Genomic DNA, 14785 nt, shown 5'->3' on the forward strand with positions numbered 1-14785 from the left:
TATATCTTTAGGGTATCCATTAAATTATTTTCTAAATATACATCTTTTTATTATTTTCATTAAAATAATTATTAAGATAATTGCCAAATAAACTAAAAACCTAAACTATATTATTAATAAATTAAAATAAATTGAGTAAAAAATATTATTTATTTATATGATATTTATTTATTTTTTCTAGTATTTTATTTATTTTTCTAGTACTCTTTAAGATGGGGTAGGTAAAATCACGGGCCACGTTTTTTAGGTACTAGAGACTATTTCTAAAACAAACTTTGACACGTGTAAGCATCATATTGGTCATTGACTGTGTGTGGAAGCGCGGTGGCCAAGGCCGTACTGGCGGTGATCAGTGTAATAATCAAACCGCCTACCCACCACCTCTTTTTCTATATATAATTTACCATTTTCCTTCACAAATTCACATCCATTTTCCCCACGATCTTCCTTTTCTCTTAGTTCATCGCTAATCCTGTTTTCGTGTCAATGGCCGGTATTAAAGTTCACGGAATCCCCACTTCTACAGCCACAGCTAGGGTTCTAGCTGCCCTCTACGAAAAGGGCCTTCAATTCGAGCTTGTTAATGTTAAGTTGCATGAAGGGGAACACAAGAAAGAGCCCTTCCTCTCAATCAATGTGGGTTTTTAGCCATTTCCCTTGCCTTGGTTTTCTTTGATTTGATATTTCTGGGGTTATCACTACCTGAATGTTTTGTTGGTTTGATTTTGATTTTGATTTTGATTTCGATTTTGATTTTGGTTGTAGCCCTTTGGTCAAGTTCCTGGGTTTAACGATGGGGATCTGACGCTTTTTGGTAAGATTTACTTCGAGAATCGTGGGTTTTTGTGGCTTTGCACACAAGGTGTTTGATAAAATGTTTTGTGTGTAGAATCCAGGGCGATCACTCAGTATATCTCGGGAAATTATGCTAGCAACGGAACCGAGTTGATTCCGAAAGACTCCAAGAAAGGGGCGGTCGTGTTAACGTGGATCGAGGTGGAGAGCCACCATTTTGACCCAGTAGCCATGAAACTGGTGTTCGAGTTCTGCCTAAAGCCATTATTTGGGCTGGGTGATGCAGATCCTGCAGTGGTTGAGAAAAGCGAGGCTGATTTAGGCCAAGTTCTTGACATCTACGAGAAAAGGCTGTCCGGGTCCAAATACTTGGGAGGTGACTCCTTCAGCTTGGCTGATCTGCACCATCTCCCCGTATTAGGCTACCTATTGGCTACACCGTCGAAGAAACTGTTTGAATCTAGACCCCATGTCAATGCTTGGGTGGGTGATATCATAGCCAGGCCATCTTGGGCCAAAGTTCTTGCTCTCCGCAAGTGATGGAGCCTTAGACTTTGCAGATGGGTCTTGATTTGTGCTGATCATATCATCACAAACTTGAATAAAAGACTGTACTGTGGTAGTGTCTTCTCTGTAGGTCCTCTCTGTTTTGTGTGTGTATCATCATGTAACGAGCTTGGTGCTTCTGAGTATGATGAATTGGATCTGTGTGATTATCATTCATATTCAGAGGAATTGGTTGCTATACATGATGAACTATTAGATCTCTGAGTTTGTTTTCTTCCTACTTCATATGAACATTGATAGTAACTTTGAGCGTGTGGAGTGCTAACAATCTAAAGGAGTTTTGGTCTTATTTTTTAGTGATAACATCAAAGTCTTGAGTCTTGCTGTTAAGATAAGATCTTATTATATGGGATAAAGTATTCACAATAATTTGATTATGATGTGATTCAAGGTAGCAATCAAATTCATTTCTATTTAAAGTATAATTAAGACCAAATGATTTTATATTTTATTAATTTAACTAATCAACTGATATTTACTTTACATTTTTTTAAGAAAATAAAAAAATAAGTTGTGCATAAAGTGGTAGTTAGTTTACTTCACTCATTAAATTAAAAAAATTCAAAATAATCCAATTTATGGGAAGTAAAAATGGAAGGCTCGGGTGGATTCTAAGATCTTAGAATTAGAGGTGTTAAGCTTTTTATCATCGCCTTGCAATATTGTCACCGTAGTAGAATTTAACCACCAAATTCGGGATGTAGTATTGTCACCGTAGAATTTAACCACCAAGTTCGGATGGATTGGTGTGGTTCCTTTACGCCTAGGACCGTCACCATAGAATTTAACCACCAAGTTTGGGATGGATTGGTGTAGTTCCTTTACGCCTAGGACGCTAGAATATTGAACCTGTCACCGCAGTAGAATTTAACCACCAAGTTTGGGATGGATTGGTGGTGTGGTTCCTCTACGCCTAGGACGCCGGAATATTGAACCCTGAACAAAGAAAGAAAGGCATGAGAGAAAAGCATAGCTAGTGATTATGCTAATGATTGTCAGGCCCCAATTCTTGACTAGAGAGCTTTTTTTGGTTTTTCGAAAGAGTTAGGGGGAGAGCTTTTTTTGGTTTTTCGATGTCAAAGAGTTAGTGGAGAGCTTTTTTTGGGTTTTTTTCGTTGTCAAAGAGCTAACAACAATTTTTTTTTTGTGTTGTCAATTGAATAATGAAAATAAATCCAAAATAAGAAAAAAGAAATAAATGGTTATTTTAAGATAAATGTAAAAATTACCCATGTTAGCGACACTAATTTATTATTTATACAAAAATCAATGGAAATAAATTAATTTCTAACCTTACTATAAAAGAATTTATGGAAATATATTAAATTAGATTATAATATTCATTTTTTTACAAGGAAAATTTGAATGAAAAAAAAAAGGGGGGGGAAGAATAAAATAAAGAGGTCAAAGTTTACACGTCTGAACAAATGGAAAATCCGGGCCAAATATTTGAACCAATCAAAGAAGGCCGTGTGTTAGGTGACGTGTACGGTCACTTTCGAGTAAAATATAAACTCAATAAATAATTATTAAATTATAAATAGTTGTTAAACTTTTAATTTTTTTTTAAATTTGTAAATCTAATAATACAAAATTAAGAGTTTAATTATAATTAATTAAATATATGAGATATATTAAATAAATGAAGATTTTAAAACTAGTTTATCATAAATAAGTAAAACCCTAATTTCTCTAGAAGCTACTTTTAAAGGCGAGCCCAGGTACTCGCTAAGCCACCTGATTATTACCCTTGCTCTTTCACTTCACTTACAAAACGACAGAGTTTTGTATTTAATTTATGCTAAATTAATAAAAAAATGTGTCAATTTTATAAATTAATAAAAAGTTTTACCTGTAACCAATGCAGCTTTCCAAGACTTCTCACTGCCTCCTTTCTGCTTTGGAGCTCAAACCATTACAGGCTCACAAGTATTTAATGGGAGCTTCAAATCTGCTACCAATTAGCATCTCCATTACTAAGAAAACTATGGACGCCCAACAATGGATGGAACTCTGCAACTCGTCTCCGTTCAAGAAGTTATTCCATGTTGTTGCCACTCAGTCTCGCGCGACTTAGAGAAAATGACTATTCTACACTAATAAGAATCTCCTAACCCTTATCTAGTCTAGTTAGGATCAGGGATGGTCAAAATGGCCCAACAAGTTTCAGGTGGAGATCGGAGAAGTAAGCTAGTCCTTATTTGGTAATAAGGATATTGGTTCTTCTTAGGTCAAGGGCAGCCGGCTCGGGGGTTACCTGAGATTGGTAATGGTATAACCAGAAGAGGGATAGGGAAAGGAAGGTTACGCGCTGGTTAGCGCAACGCATCTGTTTCGAGTACAAAGGCGATGAGGGAGATCATGAGCCCAAGAGCTTTTTAAGCATTTACAAAGTCATTACAAGTGAGACCTCGGTTATCATGACCACGGAACTCGATACCATGGGAAATGGGGCAGCCTCTTGAAGCTCTCAACAGAACTCGACCCCAGATCCTTCTTCAGTCCTTCCACTTTCATGATCTCTCTCACTTTCTCAACCTCATTCCATTTCCCCATCTCTGCACAGATATTGGATAAAACAGCATAATAAGCACCATTCTCTGGTTCCATTTCTACAAGCTTCCGTGCTGCAAATTCGCTCATTTCCAAGCTCCCTTGAGCTCTGCTACCAGCTAGCAAAGACCCCCACATTGCTTTGGTGGCATCAAAAGGCATATTCTTAATCAATTCAAAGGACTCCTCAATACGCCCAGAACGAGCCAGGAGATCAACCATACATGAATAGTGTTGGATTCCTGGTGAAAACCCGAACTTACCGTCAATCATCGACCCGAAGATCTGCCTGCCGATGTCCACCAAGCCAGAGTGGCTACAAGCACAAAGCACTGCCACTAATGTCACTTCATCTGCCTCAATGCCGCCTTCTTCGTTCATTCTCTTAAACCAAGCAATGGCCTCCTCTCCGCTTTTGGCCAATGCCAGCCCGTTAATGAGTGCATTCCATGTATACACATTCTTGTCTTTCATGGCTTGGAAAACAACCAATCCCTCCTCGATTCTTCCACATTTCCCATACATATCAATCAAAGAAGTCCCCAAAATCACATCCATTTCCCACCCTCTCCTTTTTACAAACTCATGTATCCAAACACCCATTTCAATGGCTCCAAAGCTTGCACAGGCAGCCAATGCATTAACCATCGTCACACGATTAGGCACCACACCTGCATATTGCATCTGCTCAAACGCAATCAAAGCATCATCAAACATCAAAGCAACTCGATAACCCATAATCAAAACAGTCCACGACACAACATCTCTCAGAGGCATTTCGTCGAACACCTTCTTGCATAACCCCATTCTCCCACACGACGCATAAACATCCATCAACGAATTCTGCACATAAACATCAGAAACATAGCCCAATTTCACAACGTGGGCATGAACAGATTGTCCACTCACAAGGTGGTTGAAATCAGCCAAGGATTTGAGAAGGAAAGGAAAGGTGTAATTATTGGGAAGAATGGAGTTTCTGTTCATGTGGGCGTAAATGGAAAGAGGGGTACGGGGGATTTTGGAGTGGGAGAAGGCTCTGATTAAGGAATTGCAGACGAAGACGTGGGGTTTGGGGATTTGAGTAAAGAAGCGAAGAGCGGAATCGAGAAGTCGAAGATCATGGCAAGTGTTTATGAAATGGTGGGCAATGGTGGGATTTGAATGGAGGTTTTGAACGATGAGCTGAGCTTGAATTTGAGGGATGTGAATCGGAGACAGAGAAGTGGCGAAAAGGGAGAGAATCCTGTTTGATTCAGCCCACATTTGTACGCCAAAAGCTGCCATTAGTCGAAATTGTTAATTGTTGGTGCAGCAGATGATGACTAAAATGGGTTGTGATGAACTCTACCGATAACGGAAGAAGTCCCTAAATTATTTCCATACAATATCCGTCTTAAAACCCTCTTAACTAATATATTCTACTTCATATTATGTTCATAAAATATTATTAAATTTATAGGACGAGAAATTATCCATTAAAAATTTTCTTAAAATCAATATTTTTTAAATATATATATATGCATAAAAAAATAGAGAAAATTTTTATATATCCTAAAAATAACTAATTTACTCCTTAAACTTTTCGGACTTAAAAATAATAAAATAATCATTTTGGTGTCACTCAATAATACACATACTTATTTAACATTATTACTATGTCTATATTGATACATTAATATATATACCAACCATATTATCCAATTTAATAATATGCGAAACCATAATATTGATCACCAAAATTATTATTTTTTAAATCTTTGGTCTTCATATCAATTTAATTAATAATTAGTGAACTTCATAAAACGAAAAATGTGTTTTGTTATAATATGAATGGATTATAATATGCAATGCAAAGTCCAAAAATGAAATGTGAAATTATATTATACTTGGCGTAGTTGATCAATCTATTTTTCTTTTATCTTATTTATTATTATTATTATTATTATTATTATTATATTGAGCCGCCTAAATGAAATCATAGAATGTGAGACCCACTAAAATAAACTTCTATATAACCCAACCGACTTACAAGAACCAAATTTATAATCGTCCCTAGACTTTCGACCTTTGTTCATTTTAGTTGAGGTTCATTTTAAAATGCTCGTCTCAACTTAAAAGGTTACCGTTTTGGTACCTATGGGCAAATATTATGCACAATAAAAACTTTTTAATACGAAAATGTACATACCCGCCGAAGGTATAAGGACAAAAATGAACAAAACGTCAAAGGATATATATAATAATATGGCTTATTAATTATGCCAATATGTATCCACCAATATTAATGTTAAATACTAAAATTAATTAGGTATAATAAAAGTCTACTTTCAATATTTTCAAGACTAAATAAACACTCATAAAATAAGGTATGGTATGAGTTTATCCTGTATTTTTAGTATATATACTTGTGTATAATCATTGATTTTACATTTTTTATTAGTATTTTATTATTTAAATCAAAGCTTCCAGCCTGTGTTTAGACTTTTAATATAATAATAAAAACTGAAAATAAAGATTATTCTCTACTCCACCCATAGGAAGTCTTTGCTTGAAAATAAAGAGTGTAAATAAATCTATTTTTCAACTCATTTCATTTCATGAACAGAGCCAAATTAATGAGACAATTTTCATGGATCAAAACAAAACAAATATAAATAATAAACAAAAATCAGAAGACCAATTCCAACCAACTTGCTTGCATATTATAAAGGATTCAAGGGGGTTGTACAGACATACCAGGAATAGCAGATAAAGCAAGAATGGCGGCCAAGCTTTCTTTTCTCCTTCCATTTTGCTTCATCGCTGCATTCCTGACCGTCTTCTCCACTGCAGTATCGGCCACCACCACAAAAGGCCCGAGTTGGGTCCTCGATCGAGCTCTAGCTACCTGTCATGGCTCCATGGCAGACTGCATGATGGACGACATTGAATTTCAGATGGACTCCGAAATCAATAGACGCATATTGGCCGATGTAAACTACATAAGCTACGATGCGCTCAGGGCCAACAAGGTGCCATGCTCACGCAGAGGAGCATCTTACTACAATTGCCAGCCAGGTGCTGAGGCTAACCCCTACGACCGTGGCTGCAGTGCTATTGCTCGTTGCCGAAGCTAACGAGTTGTGTGTTTACTTTTGTTAACAGAGATGAGCAGTAGTTGTATGAGGTCATCATAGAGTATAATCATCACTATATTATCAATAAGAAATCATGCAGAAATAGCAAGTACAAGTCTAGAACATATTGCACTTTTCTGTTTCATCCTAAGCATTGGCTTCAATTTCACAAAGGCAATAGCAAAAAGAGAATATTGCAAGTTATCAAACTCAACAATAAAGCATACACTCTCAACTATTTCAAGGCAGAACCTTCATCTTTCTTCACTTCATCTGCACTCGACTTTGAAGGAGTCATCGGCGACGGTGAGCCCTCAACACCCATCTCAGATTTTAGATCGTTGATGCTCTGCTCCAATTCATTTATGCGGCTCCCCATCTCATCGAGTATACTCAAGTTAAGGAAAGCTTATTTACTATAAGTTATTACAAGAAAGCTATGCTATCCTACAATCTACTTCTTTTCCAAAAGCTGTACTAGAAAGTCAAACGAATTCTGATATAATGTTCACCAGATCATTGTTTGATAGAGTGAAAGAAAATGATAATGCTCAGAAATTGCACCATCTAGCCTATTAAACGAATAAATAAATATACGAGTTATTTCGCAAAACTCAAAAATCAACATGTATCCAAGCGTATCGGAAACAATTAATCATCATAATTACGACTTTAGAGAAATGCTAGAAATAAATAGAATTATTTAGAAAGGATATTCTTTGTGATAATGGAGTCAGACATGGTTTGGAACCTAGATTGCTGCATAAAAAGGATTTTGTTAGACATAAACTTCTCTGCCAGAGACTTGCACTTAACTGAGACTCACCATCTGTTGAAGAAGATTTTGCACCTGCAAAAAAAAAGGGCCAGTGAATACCAATCTATAAACCAGCAAGAAACAATCAAGAATGCCTTATGAATCAAATTTTAGACAGAACAAGAGTATACGTCAGAGGGAAATGACAAACCTTATAACACCAACCTTTTAAATAACGTAGGCTTGACAATCAAATGGGGATAAACAGAGAGAATGAACTAAAAGAAAAGAAAATGAACTCACAAAAACCGTCATATCAGCCGTGCTTTGCTTCGGATCTTCAGAGTCATGCCCATCCTGCAGGACAAAAAGAGTAAGACGTGTATTTCACACTGTCACACAATGGTACAAAAACAAACCAGTCAAATAATATGAACAATAATAAGTCAAACAAATAAGAACCACCGGAGGTGGTGGGTGACAATCTTGAAAAAGAATTAAGATCAAGCATCAAACATCTTCAGTATTGACAATTACATTTAACAGTCTGATTCGAGTATGTAAAAATTATATGGGAATAGAAATCAGTAGCAATCTATAGATAAAACAGTGATCAAAATAACCTAGAAAAATGATGTTTTGGTCCCTGGACACGGTCAAATGATCTTTATCCTCCCAAAAGCAATCAGCCACAACTAAGAGAATATACAAGGGCAATACAAAAAGACCCAAAAACAAAAAAGTTAACAATATACAAAATTACGAAAAGGGGCTATAGCTCAAAAGGATGATGGATAAAGGGTAATCGCAAAAATCCTTAGTAGCCAAGACCTAGAAGGAGGCAAACCTAGCCAAGGCCCAAATTTCCCCCCTAGAACTCTCCATACCCAAGTATCATTCTATTTCTTTCAAGCTAGATATTCCATAAGACCACAAAGAAAGCAACATGCTAAAGAAACATCCCTCTATCTCGAAACGGGTGGAATCAGACCTACTACGTCACAGCCTTATCTGAACTGATACGGGTCACTTGGACACCAAAGCCTCCAAAAATATGTCCCAAATTGACTCAGGAAACTAAGAACCCCCCTTAGAACATGATTCACGTTGCACCATAAGGGCCTAGAAGGGCAGAAGACAATATTTGGATATGGTCAAGTGTGCTCATCCTCCCATGAGAAAAATAAGGGATTTGACAAAAGGAAAAGACAATCATATGAAAAAGGGAGGATCCACAAGCAAATACTATCGAGAAGACACAAGGATCCACACACTATCGAGAAGATTCGATCTCTCAATTACAAAACCACACCATACTACATGGCATGCAGACATCGACCAAATCAACAACCGCAGCTTTTTAAAAAATCCCAGAGAGATTGAAATCTTAACACATTATCACATTAACGAGGAGACGAAGCTTTGAACCATCCATCGATTCAAAAGTTGAAAACATGAGCCCCACAAGAAAGTCACCAACAACCGAACCCCAAACCAACCTTTAGTATCTAAAACCTAGGTGATCTAATGGGCATTGTTCAAAGTGAGCAAAAGGTTACAAGACGATTCAACAACTAAAGCTGAACAGAATCATTTGACGACCACGCGAATAAAATTCACAACAGAAATTCATGTCAGAAGAATAAGGAAACCCGAAGGGATTTCGCATTCCATCAAAAGTTTCACAACTAAGCTATGCGAATTGAAAACACGAGAGAAATGACATTCAACAGTGAAGAAGCGTAATTGAATGGAATGAGGTTGAAGAAGGGGAAACGCTCACCATAACTGCAAAACTGGATCTTCAAGAGACAATCGGGAGATAATGCTAAAACTCGCGATGCCCAATCGTCCGGTTAGCGGGTGAAGAATGCGAAAGACGAATGTGGCGAATGGCCGTCTTGCTTGCTTAAGTGATGCTCATTTCGCCCCCACTTTCTACAAAGTTACCATTTTGCCATTCATCATGGGAACACATCATTATTTAATTTATTTAAATTTCATATCTAATAAAACTTTGAAATTATAATTTTGAAATCAAATAAACACAGTTTCAAAGTTGAAAGAATAAATTTATAATCTAACCAAATTCCAACAACAATTTTTTTTCAATTTTCTTAAACAAAAAAAAATATATATATATATATATATCAATCGGTATATTCTTCGCCATCAAATTTTATAGGTTAAGATTGAATCAATTTTCATTGAATTGAAGCTATTTCTTTAGAAAAGATAATTATAAGAGAAAAAAAAAACAACAATTTCAAAAAATAATCAAATAGTTATCCCAGAGAATCTTAAAAGTTCATGAGTTTATTAGGAAATACACCATTCAAAGCACGAAGCTCATAAATTTAAATATAAATCAAGAATATCCCAAGGGTATTTTAGTCTTTTCACTTCTGAAAGAGTGCAAAGTTTTGGAGGCATGACATTCAAATTTTCAAAATTTGAAAATTTTTTAACTTTGCTATTAAATTGTTGTCATATTGTGAAAGAAAGCAAAAGAGGCAGTTGGGTTGGGAAAAGTTCAAACTAAAGCCAACATGATTGCTTTTCAAATTCAAATTACAGTAATTTCATGTTAGAACGATCTCCAGAACCCAAGCACAACCAAGTTGTAGGGGTTGCGTTCATGAGTAAGTAGCTCGACAAACAGTAAAGGGGCCCGTTCAGGATCAAGAGTTACATCAAATTGTGTGGATCAAGAGTTGCATCAAATTGTGTTACAAAAGTAGTCGCAATACAAGTAAAGACAGCAGCTTTCAAGGGTGTGTCCATTTCCAAGATGACAATAACAGAGGGCAAAAACTCGAACTAAATTAGCCTAAAATTTGATGCTCGACACCCCGAAGTTGACCTGATCACGTTCCCCCACGGTATCAAACGATTCCCGGGATGAAAGTAACACGAGAAAGTTAGCTGAAAATCAAATATGGAAAATGTAAACATATGCAATTCAGTCTAATGGTAATGATACACAGATGAAGAGCTTGTATTTTTTAATTTTGTTTCCTATCTGATGCTTCGCTGTGAACATAAGGATGCTCTGCTGGTCCACACCACAAACCCCAGAGCAAAATTAGGTGAAGACTTAGAAGCGAGATGGAGGAATACATATTAGAAGGATAGACATTCCAACAAAACTCTATCCCTGCAAACAGAACCAAACTGCAAAAAAACGGAAACAATAACGATATATTGTACGTGCCCAAATTGATCCAGAAAAGAAGGACGAGTTATTCTAGCAACGTACCGTAATAATGTAGGAAACGGCGTCCTCCACAACAGATATGGAAGGGAAAAGAAATACCTGCAGCATAATCAAATATGACGTTTAGAGCTCATACCGCCCTGCTTCAGATCTGATGAGTTATATGATCGTGATAATCAAATGTTATTCAAATGAAATTTCGACACCATTGCTTGAGGATCGGATGGCGTGTTCGTAAAAATATGAGATGCAGACATTAACAGGTGGATCGAGATAATTCATCCTTTTCCATTAATTGTGAAGGGATTGAGTTACTCAGCTTACCATGAATAGAACTGATAATGCAATGATCGAGCACACAAAATACCGATGAAATTCCCGACAAACATCGCTGTTACGACATCTGAGCCAATGAAATAGTTAGATGAATCGAGCAGAGGAAATAAGACATATTACAATTTGCATCAAATATCGTTTTAGTACCAACTTACGTTCTTCCTTAAGTAATTTGAAGGATGACTTGTTATTGGGAAATCTAAGTTTAATAGAGAGAAACCATGAATTGATGAAGTTCAAAAGCCCACCTTCATGCCTGGAAGAAAATGAACAAATCTCAAATATTGCTGCAAATGCTCCAGAAGATAAACTAATGCATTCATAAGACTTATAACCCACTGAACGGCCCAATGTTTTCTCTGTAAATCTTCCCTTTCTAACAGGCTCAAATAGAAGATTATCACCATAATAACATTAGTTTCTACTTTATTGTCAGTAGTTAAAGCACTTACTTGCACCACTTGTAATGAGCAAAAACTGCCAACAATATCAAGTGAGTAATCAGCAACAACACAGCAAACTGTTTTGACACAAATATTGGCTCGGGGACGAACTTGAAGTTAACGGACCTAATACATCAAAGCACAAACACTTCGAATTCAAGAAACAAAATTACAAATAAAGACGATCCGAATCAACTATCTTGTATCGTTTAGAAGATGGCCAATAAATACGGTATAAGATGTTTTTAAAAAATAACAGCGCTTTGGAAGTACAGTGAGATGTACCAAAAGTGGATGAAGACGCGCCCAAGATTGAAAGCTTTTGATATGTATTCAAATGGATGTGAAACTATAAAAGGAAGCGCCAAAAGAATCTGCAAAACCGTTGATCGAGCAAATGTAAGTAGATGACAATGCATCCTCGAAGATGAAGTAAATAGCAATGTTAAAAATTAAACTCGTCCAACTGTCCGAATGGAAAAGAAAGACTATGTAGTAGCTACTGATGGTAAACTTGAGAGCACTTAGGAAACAGATCTTATGGGGAAAATAATTATATGTCAAGAAATACCATAAATAAGTCCAAAGTTTAAAGCTCTTTTTTAACTCAGAAGACACTCAGCTGAAGAAATTCAAAGTTAAAATAGGAAGCAAAGCACCTGCACAAGAGCTGCCCCAGCTAAAGCCGTTATCACTCCACCGATATCCATAGCCTGTAACATAGTTTGAATTGTCTTAACAAATAATCTGAACAAAAATAAACTTGGAAACTAAGGTAAGTAAACAATAAAAACGATAACGAGAATTACCTTTAACATCAGAAGTAACAAAGGTGGGGCATATAGAAGAATGTTCATCTTTATGGAAACAGCAAAACTGCAGAATCGGAATAACGAGACGGTTAAAAGTGGTAACATAAAAATTAAGATAATACTATAACAGAGATAATGATACCTGAAGATGATTAATCCAAGGTTCCACCTTCGTAAAAGAACTAAGGCCAATGCAGCATGAAGAAGAGTCATGGCAAAGCAATCATTGAAGAGTCGGAGCACAAAGATCGAGTGCACTCGTTTGGAGAGGGAGAGTAAGCAAAAAGACCAGAATGGAAGCTGGAAAGCAATCAATTTGAAAAAATTTGAAGATTAAACAACTTGTTGCCATCTAAGATATACTACTACTTTCTACCCGTAATAGGTGCTAGTCTCCGGTAAGGTCGAGGCTGCAAGGACGATTATGTTGCCTGCTAAGCTATGTTAAGGCACCCTAGTTTATACTCTGCAGCATAAAAGAAGTATAACAAGAAAAAGAAAGGAAGATAAATGCTTACCGCATCCGTCTTCGCATAGATAAATAAGACAATTCCCAGATTTATAATGTACAAGACACCAAAAAGAATCTGCAATAATAGAATTTTATTACCACTCAGGAACGAAAACAATATTCCCTGAATTTAGCACATGAAAAAATAAATAAATCAGTAAAATCCTATATTCTAATGAATGAACTGATGTTTAAAACAAATTACGGCAACTTTTGAACAAGAACAAGAGTTCGTGCTCATTAATAATTTGAAATTAACGTGAACCGCTCCCGAGGATCACGAACCGGTCGAACCAACCCTTAAAAACGTTGAACCGGACCCAAACAACAGAAAAACACCCAAACTGCCTCTTCGAGATTTTTTAACACGGTATCGTTAATTTTTCCAAGTCACCTAATTATAGTTCTTACAAACAACCATGAAATAACAAAAGATCAGTAGGGTAAATGACAGTTTCTTGATCTCTATAAGTACAAACTATTACCTGAGCTGGATAGACCTCTCCTCCAGTGACATGCTGTATGGCAGAATAAATGTACAAAAACCCAGCAGGATAAACTAGAGGTCCAGTGTCTCCTTGCAATTTGCTGTAATCTCTCTCCCCTCCCAAAAAACCACTTACCTGCTTGAAAATAATACCAAGATGTAAAAGATCAAACAAACGGCCATTGATGCGCAAGAAATGCTCTACTTAAAACAAAATAATGGAATAGTTCTGAAACACTCTAATCTTAATCTGTAATTTTATCATTCTTTGCTGTTTACTGTTACAGTTCTTAGAGAGGTAAGGCCAATCTGAAAAATGTTTTCACTTGTGATCGAAATTCTAAGCAAATTAATGTTATAATTCTACTACTAACGAGACTTACTTGCGACATGTAAGCGTCCCAATCAATTTTAGTATCTGGAACCAAAGAATCAATGGCGTCAAAAGGATATATCGAAAATCCATTTTAAGAAGAACAGAAATGAGTAGAAATTCGATCTTACAGGGTACATATGCGATGATAAGGGCAACGAGGATAGCATCGGCCAAGATCAAACATAACGCAAATGCGAGCTTCGGATTTCGACAATAATTGTGGCGGGAATTTGCTAATTTTCGCGGAGGTTTCGCCGATTTCGCAGCCATGGCCTTCCCCGTCGTCGAGCTGCCCTCCGTCCCCAGACCTGCAAGTCTGTTGACGTACACGGCGCTGGTCCGAGAAGCAGGCCGACCAAAATCGCCATTTTTTGATGGGCTGCAAAGTGGGCTTTTAACCCACGTGGATTTTACTTCTCGTTCGCGCTATTTGAGCCCTACCGCTAATTGGACCACTTTCAAGATTATTCCACCCAATATTAAATTTATATATAGAGGTAAAAAAAATAAAAATTAAAAATTACCCGACGTATTGCATTATTTTAATGGTAATTATAATCTTCATTTATTTTATTAATTATTATATCGACTAAACATTTTATGAGGTCGTTCGAATCATAAATTTATAAGGGAATTTTTTTTACTATTGATCTGATCGTCAAAGTAATATATTTAATAATTAAATTATTAATAAAAAATAAAAATAAAAAATTAATGAAAGAAGAAAAAAAATAGGAGCTAGGTTACATTTCTACGTAATCCTCCAAAATTAGCATAATTAACTAAATAATAACACGTGATAAATCTGTAGA

The 14785-nt window shown here is 36.3% G+C and overlaps 5 protein-coding genes across 8 annotated transcripts; 2 read left to right on the forward strand and 3 right to left on the reverse strand.

Annotated features, from left to right (window-relative positions):
* Positions 1-403: 403 nt before the first annotated feature.
* LOC111456252 (glutathione S-transferase-like) lies at positions 404-1621 on the forward strand. Its single transcript, XM_023098070.1, has 3 exons — positions 404-636; positions 766-814; positions 890-1621. Exons 1-3 carry the CDS (start codon positions 487-489, stop codon positions 1333-1335), a joined length of 645 nt encoding a protein of 214 aa, XP_022953838.1. The 5' UTR covers positions 404-486; the 3' UTR covers positions 1336-1621.
* Positions 1622-1924: 303 nt separating this feature from the next.
* Positions 1925-5290, reverse strand: LOC111456251 (pentatricopeptide repeat-containing protein At5g56310-like). Of its 2 annotated transcripts, XR_002712729.1 has the most exons (2): positions 3215-5290; positions 1925-2298 (listed from the first exon to the last, which is right to left on the reverse strand). XR_002712729.1 is itself a non-coding variant. In XM_023098068.1 (1 exon), the coding sequence occupies exon 1, from the start codon at positions 5200-5202 to the stop codon at positions 3781-3783; it is 1422 nt and encodes a 473-aa protein (XP_022953836.1). In that variant the 5' UTR covers positions 5203-5290; the 3' UTR covers positions 3169-3780. The 2 variants fall into 2 exon arrangements, 1 of the variants encoding a protein (XP_022953836.1); XM_023098068.1 differs by lacking the exon at positions 1925-2298 and having other exon boundaries at positions 3169-5290.
* Positions 5291-6550: 1260 nt separating this feature from the next.
* Positions 6551-9740, reverse strand: LOC111455787 (heat shock factor-binding protein 1-like). 2 transcript variants are annotated; one of them, XM_023097398.1, is made up of 6 exons: positions 9575-9740; positions 8095-8148; positions 7861-7884; positions 7751-7793; positions 7287-7421; positions 6551-6826 (listed from the first exon to the last, which is right to left on the reverse strand). In XM_023097398.1, the coding sequence occupies exons 1-6, from the start codon at positions 9575-9577 to the stop codon at positions 6798-6800; spliced, it is 288 nt and encodes a 95-aa protein (XP_022953166.1). In that variant the 5' UTR covers positions 9578-9740; the 3' UTR covers positions 6551-6797. The 2 variants fall into 2 exon arrangements, with proteins under 2 accessions (XP_022953166.1, XP_022953167.1); XM_023097399.1 differs by lacking the exon at positions 6551-6826 and having other exon boundaries at positions 7092-7421; positions 9575-9738.
* On the forward strand, positions 6658-7185 carry LOC111455786 (rapid alkalinization factor-like). Its single transcript, XM_023097397.1, has one exon. It carries the CDS (start codon positions 6678-6680, stop codon positions 7032-7034), a length of 357 nt encoding a protein of 118 aa, XP_022953165.1. The 5' UTR covers positions 6658-6677; the 3' UTR covers positions 7035-7185.
* A 725-nt stretch (positions 9741-10465) lies between the features above and the next one.
* LOC111456562 (dol-P-Man:Man(5)GlcNAc(2)-PP-Dol alpha-1,3-mannosyltransferase) lies at positions 10466-14322 on the reverse strand. Of its 2 annotated transcripts, XM_023098481.1 has the most exons (13): positions 14102-14322; positions 13981-14015; positions 13596-13733; positions 13118-13186; positions 12742-12899; positions 12597-12663; positions 12447-12500; positions 12073-12161; positions 11797-11913; positions 11500-11600; positions 11333-11411; positions 11051-11107; positions 10466-10965 (listed from the first exon to the last, which is right to left on the reverse strand). In XM_023098481.1, exons 1-13 carry the CDS (start codon positions 14241-14243, stop codon positions 10797-10799), a joined length of 1275 nt encoding a protein of 424 aa, XP_022954249.1. In that variant the 5' UTR covers positions 14244-14322; the 3' UTR covers positions 10466-10796. The 2 variants fall into 2 exon arrangements, with proteins under 2 accessions (XP_022954249.1, XP_022954250.1); XM_023098482.1 differs by lacking the exon at positions 13981-14015 and having other exon boundaries at positions 14102-14181.
* Between the last annotated feature and the right edge of the window lie 463 nt (positions 14323-14785).

This window comes from Cucurbita moschata, unplaced genomic scaffold, assembly GCF_002738365.1.
Source record: "Cucurbita moschata cultivar Rifu unplaced genomic scaffold, Cmos_1.0 Cmo_Scf00018, whole genome shotgun sequence".
NCBI lineage: Eukaryota > Viridiplantae > Streptophyta > Magnoliopsida > Cucurbitales > Cucurbitaceae > Cucurbita > Cucurbita moschata.